General features: G+C 46.8%; 1 protein-coding gene across 1 annotated transcript in view; it reads right to left on the reverse strand.

Moving 5' to 3' along the window:
• The window catches only part of SYCP1 (synaptonemal complex protein 1), a 5,090,281-nt gene that overhangs the window by 3,535,386 nt on the left and 1,537,279 nt on the right, over positions 1–17,616 (reverse strand). Inside the window, exon 13 of the mRNA XM_086919665.1 lies at positions 16,167–16,234. Coding sequence (XP_086775791.1) covers positions 16,167–16,234 — 68 coding nt within the window. The remainder of the gene's footprint in view (positions 1–16,166; positions 16,235–17,616) is intronic.

Raw genomic sequence — 17,616 nt, forward strand, 5'->3', positions numbered from 1 at the left:
TTATGAGGCAGTGGATACTTCTGTCTATAGGGCGGTGGACCAAGCCATTTCCCCCTTGGAAGACAGGTTGACACGCCAGATTGACCAGGCTTTTGCGAACCTTTCTCAGCAGCTAGTCCCTGCCCCACCCCAGCCCTCCACTTCCCAAGATTCTCTTGGCTCCCCCCTCCTAAACGTTTCTGTGACTCTGGCGGTGAGGGGGACGCTTTCGATAGATTGCGTCAGGCCTTTATGGCCAGCAGGCCTCAGCCCATTTCCCCAGCATCGGACCCTCTACCCTCTACCTCTCCGGCCCCGGCCACCCTCCCATCGGCCCCGGTCCCTGGGGCGTCACAGGAGCCCCCTAGTACAGCGGACATGTTGGACCCCAACAATAGCGTCCATCCTAGGTCTTCAGAGTGGTCTCCGGCCGATAAAGTAGCGGCCTATGTAGCTGCCCACATCCGCCGCCCTCTTGAGAAGGAGGCTCGCAACTGTTTGTGGGCGGAGTGCCCGCGCCCTTCCCTTGATGATAAGGTGTCCCTTACCCCTGAAATCGACTCCAGGATGGGCACCTTTCTTCAAAAGTTCATTCGAGATCCTAAGAAGGGCATTGATAGATCCCGGCGAGCGTGCCAGGATAAGCTCCTTGACGCTTTGGGCCCGATCACCAAAATACTAGATATGGCCGAAGAAGCCAAGGAATCTGGGTCCATCATTAACCCCGAGACTCTTTCGGGCTGGGCACAGCGTGTGGTGATTTTTATGGGCAACGCCAATTGTGCGCTGTCTACAGAGCGCCGCCGATTGCTTCTTATTAAAATCGACCCGAAGCTGGGTGATTTGGCGGATTCGGAGGCGGGGGCTGTTGCCAAAGGAGGCCTTTTTGGTGAACCTTTTGTAAAAGAGCTCAGTAAATTTGTGAATACCTTCCAGTCACTGGACCGTGCCCAATCAACTATCAAGAAAATGTTCCCTCGTGTTTTTCGCGGGGCCGGCCGAGGACGGGGCCGCTCGGCCGGTCGCCAGCAACAACGTCAGACGTCTCAAAAAGGCTCCGGAACCTATCAGGACCAGTCCAGGTTTGGAAATTTCTACCCCACTCGTGGAAGAAAGGGCAAAGGACGAGGCTATAGTGGAGGAGCTTCACAATCTAGCCCAGGTGAGAGTTCTCCCTTCTTCCCTACAAGGCATAGGCGGGAGGTTGGCGCAGTGTTTTCAGGTGTGGCTGTCGATCACAAGCGATGCATGGGTTTTACAAACAGTGAGGGGTTTTCACATAGAGTTCGAGGGGACTCCGGTTCAACACTTGTTACCTCGCCCCATACAGTTTTCCGCCCAGGACAGCCTCCTTGTGGACGAGGAAGTTTCCTCCCTCCTCCGCAAAGGCGCCATTACTCGCACCTCTCTGCACCCCGAGGTTTTGTAAGCAACATCTTCTTGGTCGACAAGACCGATGGGGGGAAAAGACCGGTGATAAACCTTTCCGACTTCAATCAATGGCTCGTTTATCGCCATTTCAAAATGGAGGGGATTCACCTTCTCAGGGACCTCCTCAGACCTTTCGATTGGATGGTCCGCTTGGACCTCAAGGACGCCTATCTGGTAGTTCCGATTTTTCCTCCGCACAGGCGCATCCTTCAGTTCCTCCGGGGATCCCAGTCCTACGAGTTCACGTCTCTCCCCTTCGGTCTCTCGTCTGCCCCTTGGTGTTTTACCAAGGTTCTCAAGCCGGCGGTGGAACTGCTAAGGTCCAGGGGTGTCCGGATGATCGTTTACCTCGACGATCTCCTCTTGATGGCGGCCTGCCTGCGCCGCCTTGTGGAACACCTGCAGATGGCGTTGTCTCTCCTTCAGGATCTCGGGTTTGTGATAAACGAGAAGAAGTCGCTTTTGCGGCCAACACAGAACATTACGTTCTTGGGATTCGTCATAGACTCGACGGTTTCCACGCTGAGTCTTCCGAGCAGGAAGGTGACCAAAATTCGTCACAAGTTGCGGCGTGTTCTGGCCAGGCCCATGATCTCCCTTCGACATCTGGCTCGAGTGGTGGGCCTTTTATCCGCCTCGATCCAGGCTATTTTCCCGGGCCCGCTTCACTACCGGGCTCTCCAGCGCCTCAAGGGTCATTTCCTTCGGAAGGGGTACCCCTACTCCCACAAGGTCAGCTTGTCCGCGGATGCTCGGGCCGAGATCCGGTGGTGGTTGGATCATATGGAGGCGTGGAACGGGAGAGCTATCTTCGGGTCCGCTCCGGACATGGTGATAGAGGCCGACACCAGCAGGCTCGGTTGGGGGGCTCGTTGCAGAGACCTTTCTACAGGCGGGTTGTGGTCACCCAAAGAACAGAAGTTAAACATAAATTGTTTGGAGTTTCTGGTGGGGTCCTTCGCAGTGCGGTGCTGGACGAAAGATTTAGTACAGTCTTGTGTGGTCCTCAAGATGGACAATATTTCGGCGGTCCAGTATGTGAACCATTTGGGGGGCACGAGGTTGAAGGCCCTGTCGGATCTGGCTGCCAGCTTTTGGCAGTATTGCCTCGATCATCAGGTCTCGGTCACGGCGGAGTACCTCCCAGGCCAGGACAATTCGGAGGCGGACTACCAATCGAGCCACTTCCAGGACTCCAGCCTTTTGGCGCCTGGATAGCTCAGTGTTCGAGAGTCTGAACGACCTTTGGGGTCCTTTCTCAGTGGATCTTTTCGCCTCCAGACTGGATTTCCAGATACCTTGGTTCTTCAGTTGGAGGCCAGACCCCCTCGCAGCTGCGACGGACGCGTTTCTCCAGGATTGGAGTACGGAACAGGGGTATGCGTTCCCTCCGTTTGCGATGATCACGAGAGTGACAGCGCAGGTTCGCAGACAGGCGGCGGAGATGGTGTTGATCTCCCCCCTATGGAGGTCTCAAGTGTGGTTTCCAGTTCTTCTGGAACTTTCTTGGGATTTTCCAATCCTACTCCCCCTCTTTCCCTCCCTCCTTCTGAGCCCGAACGGCTCTCTTTACCCCTTAGTGTCCACAGGGTCACTGAAACTAGTGGCATGGCGGATTTCAGGGGTCGCTGGGAAACCCCTGGCCTTTCGAGAGAAGCTGAGTCCCTTATCTCTAAAGCGTGGGCGGACTCCACTGTCAAGAGATATCGATCGGCTTGGCTCCGGTGGACTCGTTGGTGTCTGCGACGGAGTGTCGATCCCTTGGGCTCGGACGTAGTCCATGTAGTCAATTTCTTGGCCCAACTGGCCTCCGAAGGCCTTGCCTACCAGTCTGTAAACACTTTCCGGTCGGCTATTTCTTCCGGTCACCTCCCCGTGGCGGGGGCGCCTGTGGGAGAGCATCCGTTGGTCTGCCGTTTGCTCCGTGGCCTCAGGCTGTCATTGCCCCCAGAGCCCCGCTATTCTCCCCTTTGGGACGTGAACGTGGTGCTTAATTTGTTCTTGTCCTGGCCGCACAATAGGTATCTTTCACGGAAAGAGCTGTCGGCGAAGCTGGCTATGCTCCTGTGCCTCATTTCTTGTAGGCGAGTGTCAGACGTGCGGGCCTTGGATATTTCCCGCAGGATTTTTTCTCCGGAGGGGGTCACGTTTACGCTGCTTCGAGGCACGAAGTGTCATACTAGGACTATTTCCTACCCCCAGTTTGTGGACTCTCCCAAACTTTGTGTGGTGAACTGCCTTAAAACTTATGAGGAAGCCACAGAGGATCTCCGTCCTCCAGGAGAGAGACAACTTCTCATTTCTCTGAGGAAACCCTTTAAAGCGGTCTCTTCCCCCACCATTGCGAGGTGGGTTCGTTGGGTGATGCAGGAAGCAGGCATCAACCTTAGCCAGTTTGGGGCCCACTCTGCGAGGGGTGCCATGGCTTCGAAGGCCTTTAGTCTCGGTGCTCGGCTTGAAGATATCCTCAACGCGGCAGACTGGTCTTCGGATTCCACGTTCAAGAGGTTTTATTTTAAACCGATCTTGAATATGGCCAACCTAGTTGTGGGCAAGCTTTGAACAAGCATAATCCTCGCCTCCAGTCCTGACATAGAATGAAAAAATTCCTCGCTAACGTAACGGAAAGTTTCAATTCTATTAAGGACTCCGAGGCGAGGATTATCCCGCCCTTGGCTCCTGGAGGAGATCCCTCCCCGTATGTCAGTAAGTAATATGCTTTTCTGCTTATTATGATGTACTTGTGTGTAATATGCTTCTAAGCTTACTATGACGTTCTTGTATGTTACTTGGTTCTTCTTGCACTGTTTGGATAAGCTCCCTCAGTGCTTCCTTTAGTAATATGTTTCCTATTGTCCTCAGGCTCGGATTCCAACAAGCAGGACGCCTGATGAATGGATGGCTGGCTGTCTACGGGCTCAGAAAGAGGAAGAGAGGACACAGTGAAAGGACTATGTAGGGGCTTCCAGGACCCTGATTGGACATTGACTGTGTATGCCATTGGCTGTTGCCACGTGTTGCTGATTTCTTGTTTAACTACACTTTCCCAAGGTTTCATGGGAAATGTAGTTTTGTTTCTACCTTCGCTGTTGTGAATAAATTGGAGAAAGAAGGCATAATCCTCGCCTCCGAGTCCTTAATAGAATTGAAACTTTCCGTTACATTAGCTAGGAAATTTTTCATTAGTGATAATGCTGTATCTAATGATACAACAACGAGCAGCAGGGTAAAAAACGTTGGGGGTAGAGGAACTGAGAATACGCAAAGCAAATACAGTCCCTTCCCCTAACCTACTTCTACCCTCCTATTCCCAATAATCCCATCTTCAACTAAAAGAGAAGAGGTCAGCCTTGGGGTGATTGGGATAGACGGGGACCTAGTGTCCAGTCACGTTACGTCAATCGGGAAGGGAGGTTTGGGTAACTATGAGTAGCAAGAAAACACTGTGGCTTATCCACATTAAGGCAATTAGCAGTAGGATAGGAAGGCCCGAGCTTTGGAAAACTCCAGATGTAGCATGCCCTTCAATAACTAAAAAAAAAAAAAAAAAAAAAAAAATTTTTGTCCACCCTAAGCGTGGAAGGGTATACTCAGATGTGAGTCCCTTGCTCATTGCACCATCAGGATTCAAGCAAGCCGGGCCGAAGAGGCTGAAATGCCAGAAACCGGTCCCCGGTAGCTTGTTTCCTTCCCAGTGTAAGAATTGGCTTTTGTAGTTTGGTTTGCCCTGTTCCCATCATGCACTGGGACAGGAACAGACTAATTTGCATACAGCCAGGTTCTGAAACTGGGATGGTGCAGTGAGCTAAAAAACGGTGTTGGATCTAGCCCTGATCTCTTGACTGGGTGAGAGTATTCTGTTTAATTCAGAGACTCTGTCCCTCACCACCCCTTGTTGTAAAAAAAAATTTTTGTCCACCCTAAGCGTGGAAGGGTATACTCAGATGTGAGTCCCTTGCTCATTGCACCATCAGGATTCAAGCAAGCCGGGCCGAAGAGGCTGAAATGCCAGAAACCGGTCCCCGGTAGCTTGTTTCCTTCCCAGTGTAAGAATTGGCTTTTGTAGTTTGGTTTGCCCTGTTCCCATCATGCACTGGGACAGGAACAGACTAATTTGCATACAGCCAGGTTCTGAAACTGGGATGGTGCAGTGAGCTAAAAAACGGTGTTGGATCTAGCCCTGATCTCTTGACTGGGTGAGAGTATTCTGTTTAATTCAGAGACTCTGTCCCTCACCACCCCTTGTTGTAAAAAAAAAAAATTTTTGTCCACCCTAAGCGTGGAAGGGTATACTCAGATGTGAGTCCCTTGCTCATTGCACCATCAGGATTCAAGCAAGCCGGGCCGAAGAGGCTGAAATGCCAGAAACCGGTCCCCGGTAGCTTGTTTCCTTCCCAGTGTAAGAATTGGCTTTTGTAGTTTGGTTTGCCCTGTTCCCATCATGCACTGGGACAGGAACAGACTAATTTGCATACAGCCAGGTTCTGAAACTGGGATGGTGCAGTGAGCTAAAAAACGGTGTTGGATCTAGCCCTGATCTCTTGACTGGGTGAGAGTATTCTGTTTAATTCAGAGACTCTGTCCCTCACCACCCCTTGTTGGAAAAAAAAAAAAAAAAAAAAAAAAAAATTTTTGTCCACCCTAAGCGTGGAAGGGTATACTCAGATGTGAGTCCCTTGCTCATTGCACCATCAGGATTCAAGCAAGCCGGGCCGAAGAGGCTGAAATGCCAGAAACCGGTCCCCGGTAGCTTGTTTCCTTCCCAGTGTAAGAATTGGCTTTTGTAGTTTGGTTTGCCCTGTTCCCATCATGCACTGGGACAGGAACAGACTAATTTGCATACAGCCAGGTACTGAAACTGGGATGGTGCAGTGAGCTAAAAAACGGTGTTGGATCTAGCCCTGATCTCTTGACTGGGTGAGAGTATTCTGTTTAATTCAGAGACTCTGTCCCTCACCACCCCTTGTTGTAAAAATTTTTTGTCCACCCTAAGCGTGGAAGGGTATACTCAGATGTGAGTCCCTTGCTCATTGCACCATCAGGATTCAAGCAAGCCGGGCCGAAGAGGCTGAAATGCCAGAAACCGGTCCCCGGTAGCTTGTTTCCTTCCCAGTGTAAGAATTGGCTTTTGTAGTTTGGTTTGCCCTGTTCCCATCATGCACTGGGACAGGAACAGACTAATTTGCATACAGCCAGGTTCTGAAACTGGGATGGTGCAGTGAGCTAAAAAACGGTGTTGGATCTAGCCCTGATCTCTTGACTGGGTGAGAGTATTCTGTTTAATTCAGAGACTCTGTCCCTCACCACCCCTTGTTGTAAAAAAAAAAAAAGAAAAAAAAAAAGAAAAAAAAAAAAAAAAAAAAAAAAAAATTTTTGTCCACCCTAAGCGTGGAAGGGTATACTCAGATGTGAGTCCCTTGCTCATTGCACCATCAGGATTCAAGCAAGCCGGGCCGAAGAGGCTGAAATGCCAGAAACCGGTCCCCGGTAGCTTGTTTCCTTCCCAGTGTAAGAATTGGCTTTTGTAGTTTGGTTTGCCCTGTTCCCATCATGCACTGGGACAGGAACAGACTAATTTGCATACAGCCAGGTTCTGAAACTGGGATGGTGCAGTGAGCTAAAAAACGGTGTTGGATCTAGCCCTGATCTCTTGACTGGGTGAGAGTATTCTGTTTAATTCAGAGACTCTGTCCCTCACCACCCCTTGTTGTAAAAAAAAAAAATGTTTGTCCACCCTAAGCGTGGAAGGGTATACTCAGATGTGAGTCCCTTGCTCATTGCACCATCAGGATTCAAGCAAGCCGGGCCGAAGAGGCTGAAATGCCAGAAACCGGTCCCCGGTAGCTTGTTTCCTTCCCAGTGTAAGAATTGGCTTTTGTAGTTTGGTTTGCCCTGTTCCCATCATGCACTGGGACAGGAACAGACTAATTTGCATACAGCCAGGTTCTGAAACTGGGATGGTGCAGTGAGCTAAAAAACGGTGTTGGATCTAGCCCTGATCTCTTGACTGGGTGAGAGTATTCTGTTTAATTCAGAGACTCTGTCCCTCACCACCCCTTGTTGTAAAAAAAAAAAAAAAAAAAAAAAAAAATTTTTGTCCACCCTAAGCGTGGAAGGGTATACTCAGATGTGAGTCCCTTGCTCATTGCACCATCAGGATTCAAGCAAGCCGGGCCGAAGAGGCTGAAATGCCAGAAACCGGTCCCCGGTAGCTTGTTTCCTTCCCAGTGTAAGAATTGGCTTTTGTAGTTTGGTTTGCCCTGTTCCCATCATGCACTGGGACAGGAACAGACTAATTTGCATACAGCCAGGTTCTGAAACTGGGATGGTGCAGTGAGCTAAAAAACGGTGTTGGATCTAGCCCTGATCTCTTGACTGGGTGAGAGTATTCTGTTTAATTCAGAGACTCTGTCCCTCACCACCCCTTGTTGTAAAAAAAAAATTTTTGTCCACCCTAAGCGTGGAAGGGTATACTCAGATGTGAGTCCCTTGCTCATTGCACCATCAGGATTCAAGCAAGCCGGGCCGAAGAGGCTGAAATGCCAGAAACCGGTCCCCGGTAGCTTGTTTCCTTCCCAGTGTAAGAATTGGCTTTTGTAGTTTGGTTTGCCCTGTTCCCATCATGCACTGGGACAGGAACAGACTAATTTGCATACAGCCAGGTTCTGAAACTGGGATGGTGCAGTGAGCTAAAAAACGGTGTTGGATCTAGCCCTGATCTCTTGACTGGGTGAGAGTATTCTGTTTAATTCAGAGACTCTGTCCCTCACCACCCCTTGTTGTAAAAAAAAATTTTTGTCCACCCTAAGCGTGGAAGGGTATACTCAGATGTGAGTCCCTTGCTCATTGCACCATCAGGATTCAAGCAAGCCGGGCCGAAGAGGCTGAAATGCCAGAAACCGGTCCCCGGTAGCTTGTTTCCTTCCCAGTGTAAGAATTGGCTTTTGTAGTTTGGTTTGCCCTGTTCCCATCATGCACTGGGACAGGAACAGACTAATTTGCATACAGCCAGGTTCTGAAACTGGGATGGTGCAGTGAGCTAAAAAACGGTGTTGGATCTAGCCCTGATCTCTTGACTGGGTGAGAGTATTCTGTTTAATTCAGAGACTCTGTCCCTCACCACCCCTTGTTGTAAAAAAAAAAAAAAAAAAAAAAAAAAAAAAAAAAAAAATTTTGTCCACCCTAAGCGTGGAAGGGTATACTCAGATGTGAGTCCCTTGCTCATTGCACCATCAGGATTCAAGCAAGCCGGGCCGAAGAGGCTGAAATGCCAGAAACCGGTCCCCGGTAGCTTGTTTCCTTCCCAGTGTAAGAATTGGCTTTTGTAGTTTGGTTTGCCCTGTTCCCATCATGCACTGGGACAGGAACAGACTAATTTGCATACAGCCAGGTTCTGAAACTGGGATGGTGCAGTGAGCTAAAAAACGGTGTTGGATCTAGCCCTGATCTCTTGACTGGGTGAGAGTATTCTGTTTAATTCAGAGACTCTGTCCCTCACCACCCCTTGTTATAAAAAAAAAAAAAAAAAAAAAAAAACTTCAATAACTAGGGCAGATTTGGTTCGACATTATAGGCACCATAATCTATTATCTCTTCACGCAAGTTCTACAGTTGGTCGTTTGACAATTGAGTTTCTTAGAGTAAAATAGGATTACAAAAAAGAAGAGTTTCTAGACCTGATCTACCCATCATCGGCCAGGAGATTATATATGCAATTCAGGATAGGGACTCTTCCTCTTATGTTGTTTACAAGCAAATGGGACAGCCAAAAAAACACTGAGTGTCCAGCATGTAAACACAAGCTAGAAACTGAAAATCATGTCTTTTTCATCTGCGTTGCATATTATGGATCACGCAAACGTTGGGTGATTCCGATCTGTAGAAACTTAGGTTTTAGACACTGCTCTCAAGCTTTTAGAGTTTTAACCCATTCAGCGCGGCGCAAATTTTTGCGCTGTGCTGAACGTTCCATTGGGGCTATGGAACCATGACGGAACGGTTCCGTCATAAGCACAGGCCAACCGACGCTCATGACGGAACCGTTCCGTCATGAGCATGGAAGGGGTTAAAGTATGATACCCATCCCCCTATGGTTTTTGCTGTCTCGCATTTTTTAAACGGGATGTGGCACAAAAGTAGAAGTTTTTTTAAATAATCACCTCCGGTGCTGAAAGAATTTTTCTTTTCTTTTTCCGGCTAAAAAGAAAGTATCCAGGTATGAATATACCTGGATAGCTGGAATTTTCTCATGAAATTTATGATTATTGTTGATAACTATATTGAATTTTGAATCTGGTTTTATGATGGGATAGCTAAATGTTTAGTTTTAACTTGCTAATGTTAAATATATGATTGTCTTTGTACTGTTTTATGTTATTTATTAACTTTATTGTTGTTGTATGAACATATTTAATCATGTGCTTTTATGGTCCGTTGTGACCGAAATAAAGTTATCGACTGAACTGAGCTGAATTTATTTTAAAACAAGTGAATTAATGAATGCACATTGTAATATGGTGGAAGGCTGAACTTTGAATTCTATTAAACGCAATCCGCAAGCTTTTTAAAAATATTTTGTACTTTGCACAAAGTCTGTGTTTCCTTTCAAAAGTGTGCTTTTCTTACCTGTGGCCTCCCGGTCCACCTCAGTCAAGAGCGGAATGTTTGTGTGGAGGGAGGTCACAGGGCAATTTCTTATCTTTAACCCAATTCCAGGTTGTGCCACACGCCGCCGCCATCTTGGGGGAAAGGGACGCTCTAGTTGTTGCACTCCCTTCCCAAGGCGGGCCCTACAAAGGGAGGCTGTGGTACTCTATATGTGTAGGAGTAAGCCCCAAATGCAACTAACACGTTTAAGTAGCACACATTTTAGACAATGCCACAAAATATTACTCTTTAGCAGAAATGTTGTATATCCTTACAGATAGACAAGACATTAAGGATGAGATAGCAGGAATGACGAACACAGGTTGTCATACTACTGTAGAATGGATCCAGACGGTTTTAGATTTAGGGTTTTTAGGAGTACCACGCCTGCCCACTGAGTGTACTAGTTATTTAGTAAATCCTTTACCCCTAGTTTGGTTCGTAAGCCAGGATTCAGTTACTGGATCAGTTTTTGTCCATGATCCATGACATTCTGATATGGAACTTTCCTGTGGGGTTATATCTTTATAGAATGGCACTGATGTTAGTAAGGATGCAGTAAACAAGTGTACACGCAAATGGGATAAAAATATTGTGCATTACACTTGGCTAGATAGCGCAGTAAGTCCCCAGACAGTCTTAACTTCTGTTTCTTTATGTTTCAGAGGAAGCTGCACCATTAATGTAGGATGTAACGTTAATTATAGAGCCACAATCGATAACGGCGACATGCAGTGAGGGCATCTCCAGCCTCACTGAACATTTTTGGCAGAGTGGAGAACCACTGTGTACCCAGTTATCACCGACCTGGGGAGGCCTCTGCTGAGTCGTCACCGTGCATGCCCCCATTTTGGTAAATCTTGGAATTAGCGAACAAGTTACTTACCTTCAGTAACAAATTATATGTTAGAGACAATATCTAGCTGCAGATTCCTTTCTGTTGAATTTCCCAGGCGTCAGGCTGGATATGGAAACCCTTGCGTACCGTTAAGTGGTGTTGTTACCATAGGTTATGATGTCACGGGCACCTATATAGGTACCATCCTAGCACACGGACGTCAGTACTTTTCACTCCGAAGAGACAAGATGCGTCAAAGGGCATGTCTATTAGATTAGCCTGGACATCACCCGAGAAGCAAGGCGTGGCGCCGTAAGGCCACCGCCAACGAAACCACTCTGCCCAGCAAGTCAATCGTGTCTAGGCCACACCTAATGGTGAATTTTGCTGTATCTCACCCATACTTTACCGTCTGGGAGAGTACAGCCCGGGACCTGAAGCAGAGCTTGCGCAACAGTCTAGCAAAGGGAGTGTGAGAAACAACCCTATAAACATGCGGAAGTCACCGACAACAGTGCCAGGCTGGTGGAAGAAATCATCTTCTTCCCAAGTGTTTCGAGCCTCTTTAATTCCTTATTCAGAGGCGCGGAAGGGAACGCGCCCTGGGATGTTAAAGCCTGCACTACCAAGCTCTCAGGGGTTAAATGTTGGTGGAGGAACCTTGGGTTGTCCAGAGCTGGGCGATGGTGGCGTGCAATTGTCCTGTTCAAAGTAACCCCTGTGCTAGGAAAGGACAACGTACCTAGGAGGACATCAGTAAGTGCTTCTTTAAAGGGCAATAGGGGTTCGGAGGTGGAAGCACCAGGCTGAAGCACTTCGGTCAGGAGATTAGTCCTGATCTGCACAGAGGGCAACTCTACTCTATGGACCTTTGCTGCCCTCCTTACCCCCATGGCATATGAATCCCCCTCTTCCATAGCCACAGTCGGTGGGGAGAGCATGCCACTGGCTTCCCAAAGCTCCTCATACCAGTCCATCTGCTCTACAGAAACATCCTGGTGTACTAAAGGGTCCATAGATACATCTCAATCTTCTCCAGTGTATGAAACCTCCTCAAAATATCCAGGCAACCACACAGAACCTCCGAGTTCTGCCGGAGCTGGAGTTGATGTAGAGAGACACCGGTCCGACTCTGAGTTGCCGAGAATAAGGATGGGGCTGGCGCCGGCAGTGAAGAAGGCTACCAGCTTTGCATCCGACGCCAGGGAAGGGTGCATTAGCATGACCAGCGTCATCCCGAATCTGGGATCGGATACATGAGGCCACACAAGCACTGTGGCTGGAGCCGACGGCGTCAAATCTGATGGGGCCCCTCTGACCCAACGGGCCCAAAGGCTCACCAGAGGGGTCTGCCGATCAAATAAACAACACAAACTATTTTATTTCAGCAGGGTAACTTCAGCTCCCTTAAACCACGAGAGGAGCAAAGTTGACCCTGGTTCTGTCTCTGCAGAACCATGCCTAGAGCATTGGTGCTCCTTGCATCATTCGTCGATGGATGACAGTCGCGGTGCAGATGAAGTTCGCTAGGACTTCTTCTTCTTGTGTCTTTTTCCCTGAGCGTCCCAAAGACCTCAAGTGGGAAGAAAAGGACTTGGGGCTCCTAGAGCGGACCCGCTACCTCCTCTTCTTCGAACGGGACGGAATCTCCGCCTAGTCTTAATGGTCTGTGTCAATTGCCGGGCGGCAAGGAGTTTCAAAGCTTGCTCTTGCAAGGTCATCAGAGCCATAGCCAGACAGTTTGAGCAGGACTTTGTGTCGTGTTCGTGCTCGAGATGGCAGAGGCAGACGAGGTCAGAATCAGTTACCGACAGGGCGCAGTGACAGGAACAACACAAATTAAACCCGGTCCTTCCAAAAGACATCCTCACACACAGAAAAAACGTTTTGTTTGATAAATCGTCAAGCAAAATATGACAAAAAGAGGCAGAGGCATAACTCTTCTCTGGATTAGAGGTTACCTGGAGAAGAAATTAAAGAACTGATGTGCGTGTGCCTGGGTGGCACTTATATAGGTGACCGCAACATAATAACTGGCGCTAACAACACCGACGACGTAACGCCGAGCTGAATGGAGCCACCTGACTGCGCGCATGGGTAATGCTCACGTGAAAGATTCCAGATACAGCCGGTCGCCAAGGAAATTCAAACGTAAGTTATCTGCAGATATACATGAAACCCCCCCCCCCATGAGCTGTCCAACAACTTTGGCACATCATCATTGAAGGAAGAGAAATGCAGAATATTTTGGCACTACTAATTGGAATGATGTTCCCCAAGAGTACTATTGGTTGTTTAAAGAGGCACAGTTGTTCGTTGGAAGCCTACTGCCGTTTGTTCAGGCTAAGGGAACTGCTCAATGGCTGCCGATAGCTTAACGGAAATTTCTCAAGACACTACAAAGGACAGTTTTAATGCAATAAAAGAAGAGCTGCGTGCAATTAGAATGACGCTAATGCAGGCCCACTATGTACTTGGACTGATGACGGGCATTGAAGGAGGGGTATGAGTCGAGAGTGGAACTGCTTGTTCTACTTATGTCTCAGCAAACAATGCAGACAATAGAACTTTGTCAAAGGATATACAAACATTACACAATTTATAAAAGTAAATAGTAGATGAAGGAGGTTGACCAGATAATTGTCTTAGCAGCTAGTTTTCTTTACTACAATCCTGGATTTCGGGACTATTGAGAGACTTGTTGACAGCTATTATGGTCCTAATAATAATTTGTGTTCTACAAATAATCGTAGCATGTTGTTGAAGGATTGGTACAAAGGCAGAAGGTAGGTTTCCAGTTAGAACACTGTAGGAGGCTGGCTTAGTATATGGTGCACACCTCTTTAAGTGAAGCACCTTGCACTAAGCCAGACAACCCTTATGGTGATTATAGTGGTCTTAGATAACTATAGAAAGCTCTCTAAGTGGTAGCTATGGAGAGTAGCCCTCAGTCTTAATCCAGGTGGAGTGTAAGCTGCTTGTTTTATGAGATCTAATAATGTAGTGTGAGTTTAACGAAAAAGAACCATGCAGTGTAGTTATGAAAATATGTCTATTCATTATACACACTCACTAACACATTGATATATCTCTAACCCGGAGATATCCACACAAATACACACATTACTTCAATTGTGAACAGATAAGGAAGACAAATACACAGTGGTCTCCAGGGGGAGCCAAACCATATACTAAGAAAGTGGAATTCGTACTCCAACCGAAGTCGGGACTTGGACCAGAAGACTCAGAAGAGCTGGGGACACAATAAAGGCCAATGAGAAAGTTGCGGTTGCAGTTTTCAAGAAGGACCCTTCCCAGTGGACCCTAATGAAATCCTGTGCAAGCCAGAAGGCTGGAGAGTTACCCCACCTGTGGATACCCCAGGAAATAGGATACCTATACCACGGAAGCTGGGTGCATATGTGCGAAGTGACATCGGAAACCTCCATAGACCACAATGGAGGACTTCAGTAAAGATGAAGCTGGCTAAGACTGTGCAATAGTCTGGTGGAATCCAAGGCTGAAATCTTGAAGAGAAGAACTTGCAAGGAGAAGGGACAGACTCTATGCCATTTGGAGGTGACCAAGAGACACGGAAGAGCAATACCCACCGATGTCGGAAGATGCAGGAGTGATGACGGTCGAAGCGTGATGGTGTTTCAGGTTTGAGTCTTGTCCCAAGACGAATCTAAGGACTCACCCACAGGTAAGGTCTTTTATATACTAAGAAAGGGGTTTGGACAAATCAGGGTCCCTCTCAGAGGAGGGGTTATACAGAGGGGAGGATTCTCCTATGTCCTCTGTCCAGTTTCACGCAAGAGCAGGAGCAAAGGGCTCCCAGAATTAGTTCCAACTGGAGTATACAAGGAGGGCACCGAATGTGCCCTTCAAAGCAGTTTGGTGGCGATGGCAAGAGCCACACCCCAGTCCAATACACTAAGTCCTGTCTGGGAGGTGGTCACACCTCCCTGTGACAAGAAACCTATAGTTCTACCTGCCCCTGCATGAGCTCAGCTTAGCAGTGGTAGGGCAGAATCCTGCATGGGTGGTCAGCAGCACTAGCTTGTTGGAAGACTGTGGAAGGGTGTTACCAGGAGTACTGGAGGCTTCCTGGCGGAGCCCTCCAGTGCATGGAATCATAGCTCCAACATGGGTAACGGTGTTGGGGTATGATTCCAACATGTTCGATACCAAACATGCCCAGGCTTGGAACAGTCACTATATAGATAGCCATTGCGTAATGATGCATGGACTATATATGTATAAAAATGGCTGACCGCACTTACAAAGCCTGGAGATCCGACTCCAAGGTTCGTAGGGGTGTCCTGCTCATGCAGGGGCACCTCACACTTATAATCCAACACCCTGCCTTCAGGATTGAAAGGCCTGCCTTAGGGATGACTTATAGTTATAGTGACCTGTGATATAAGGAAACTTATATCTGTTGTAAGTGGTGCTAGCACTATCCTACACAGGCTGCAATGGCAGACCTATAGTCACAGTTTGAGTGGCCTCTCATTGGTGGCATATACATGCTGCACCCCATGAGTGAACCCTGGTGTACCTATGCCCTGGGTACCTCAGTACCAAATCCTAGGGATGTAAAGGGGTGCAACAGTAGCCAGATGTGGAGGTATAAAAGTACTTACTGTGTCAAATTTAGGGAGGAAGCACAGTGACTGGGGTCCTGATTGACAGGTTCCCAATAAGACTAGTAAAAAAAAAAACATACCACAAGTGGGGGTTACCATAAAAGCAGATCCTTCTTTTCTACAGTCTGTATAAGGCTATTAGAACTTTTCAATCACCAAGGGTAAAATGTTCTAAGTCAAAAAAGGGAGAAACAGAAAGACAAACACTGGAATGGTGGAGCTGAAGGCCAACCATTAGTCAGTGCAAAGAATACTGACGACTGATGCAATACTAAACTGGCAGTTAACAGGCTCTCTGGAATAATCCTAGTTGGCAATTTTTGGGCAAAATTTCCATCATAGACATTGTCTAAATCAAGAAGATACATTTACATGATATTCCACAGGAGTCGGAAGCCAAATGAGTGAATTATCCAGAGCTTTTCCTAGAACATTCGAGTAAGATATTGTGCATCTGGTATTGTATTTGATTTTTTAGATGGAAACTATAACAGAAATGTTAAGCAGATTATTCAATAGTAAGCAAGTTATTTTTAGGACCCACACTCTTCAACCTACATCTTTCAACTAATTTGGTTAGCAAAAGAATTGTTTAATTATACTCTTTACTATTACATTACCGCATTCAGAAGACTTCATTTGGAGTTCCAAGTTAAGCGACTGAACCATATCTTCAGTGTCTTTCAACCTACAAAACAAGCAGTTAATTCGAATTAGTGCTAGAAAAACAAATTATAAAAAACATTAAATATGTCATTTAAGCATGGGAAACTATGAAAATTTGCTTGCGGTTACAAGAATTAACAACTCCACCAGAACAGAAAGGATTACATGAAAATAACGAATGCCCTCAATAGGACTCTGACAAAGGAAGTTTCCATTGGCAATTGCCCTGGCCACTTTTTAGGTCACCCCCTACCAGACAGCGTGAGCGTCAGGCTATGAGAAAAAACATCTTAGGGACTTTCAGAAATTTGACCTAGGAATGCATTCGCCTGCGGCTTTTGATTGTCTATGTGGTTTATAACTCACGTTTGCTGCCTTTCCATTTGCTGGTTTATTTGCTTTTAAGCTGTGCAGCTTGAGTTTGTACCTCCCCATGCTAAAGATGTGTTTACAGTATTCTTCCACAAGCTCGTTTTCTGTAATAAACAGGCCTTTAAATCTTGTTCTTATCTTCACATTTGCTGGGCACTCAAAGACAGAGTTCAAATGTCAAGCTGTGGTTTCGTGGGAGCCTGTTGTTTACTTTCCTTTCAGCTGAATTTAAAGTAAGCGTTTATAGGAAAGAGAAATGCAGCGTACATTCTCCATAGAGCCTGCTTGTGCCCTTTTGTTATTTTTTTATCTTAGACATAGCCATATCAAAAGTTTTCTTGTTCTTTAGCTGCAGAAAACATTTGCAATTTTTTTGTAAAATTCGTCTCATTTGGTAAGTCCATTTATTTTGTGAAACTGCCTTTTTAGGAACATAGGGCCATATGTATCATAGTTCCGTTTTGCAAATTCCAAATAGCGATTTTTAAGGAATCGCTATTTAGAATTCGCAAAACGGTATGTATGTACAAAATCGCTTTTTAATAGCGATTCCTTACCATTCCTAATTTGCGATGAGCAAATTGCTAATCGCAAATTACCCATTCATTTCTATGGGCCAGGAATGAAGGGGCAATTTGCGATTAGCAATTTGCTAATCGCAAATTAGGAATTCTTTCAAGGGTGCATGGGTGTCTCAAGAACACCCTGCTGCAACCCTGAAAATGACATTTGGGGGCATATAGCGCACATACATGCCCTAAGGGCATGTATGAGCGTCATATGGCACCTTTGGGTTTTTGGAAAAAAGCTTTTTTTAAAGAATTCGCATCTTACCACCAACTAGAAGTTGGTGGTAATTTGCGAATCCTTATGGGCATTTTTTGAATATTTTTTGTATGATACATTGCATTTAAGGAATCGCAAAATTTGCGATTCCTTAAGTGCAATCGCAAAATAAGGAATAGCAAATTTTGCGATTCCTTATTTTGCATCAAACATGTTACATACATACCATTTAGCTAATTAGCATTC

The sequence above is a fragment of the Lissotriton vulgaris genome, chromosome 5, assembly GCF_964263255.1.
Source record: "Lissotriton vulgaris chromosome 5, aLisVul1.2, whole genome shotgun sequence".
NCBI lineage: Eukaryota > Metazoa > Chordata > Amphibia > Caudata > Salamandridae > Lissotriton > Lissotriton vulgaris.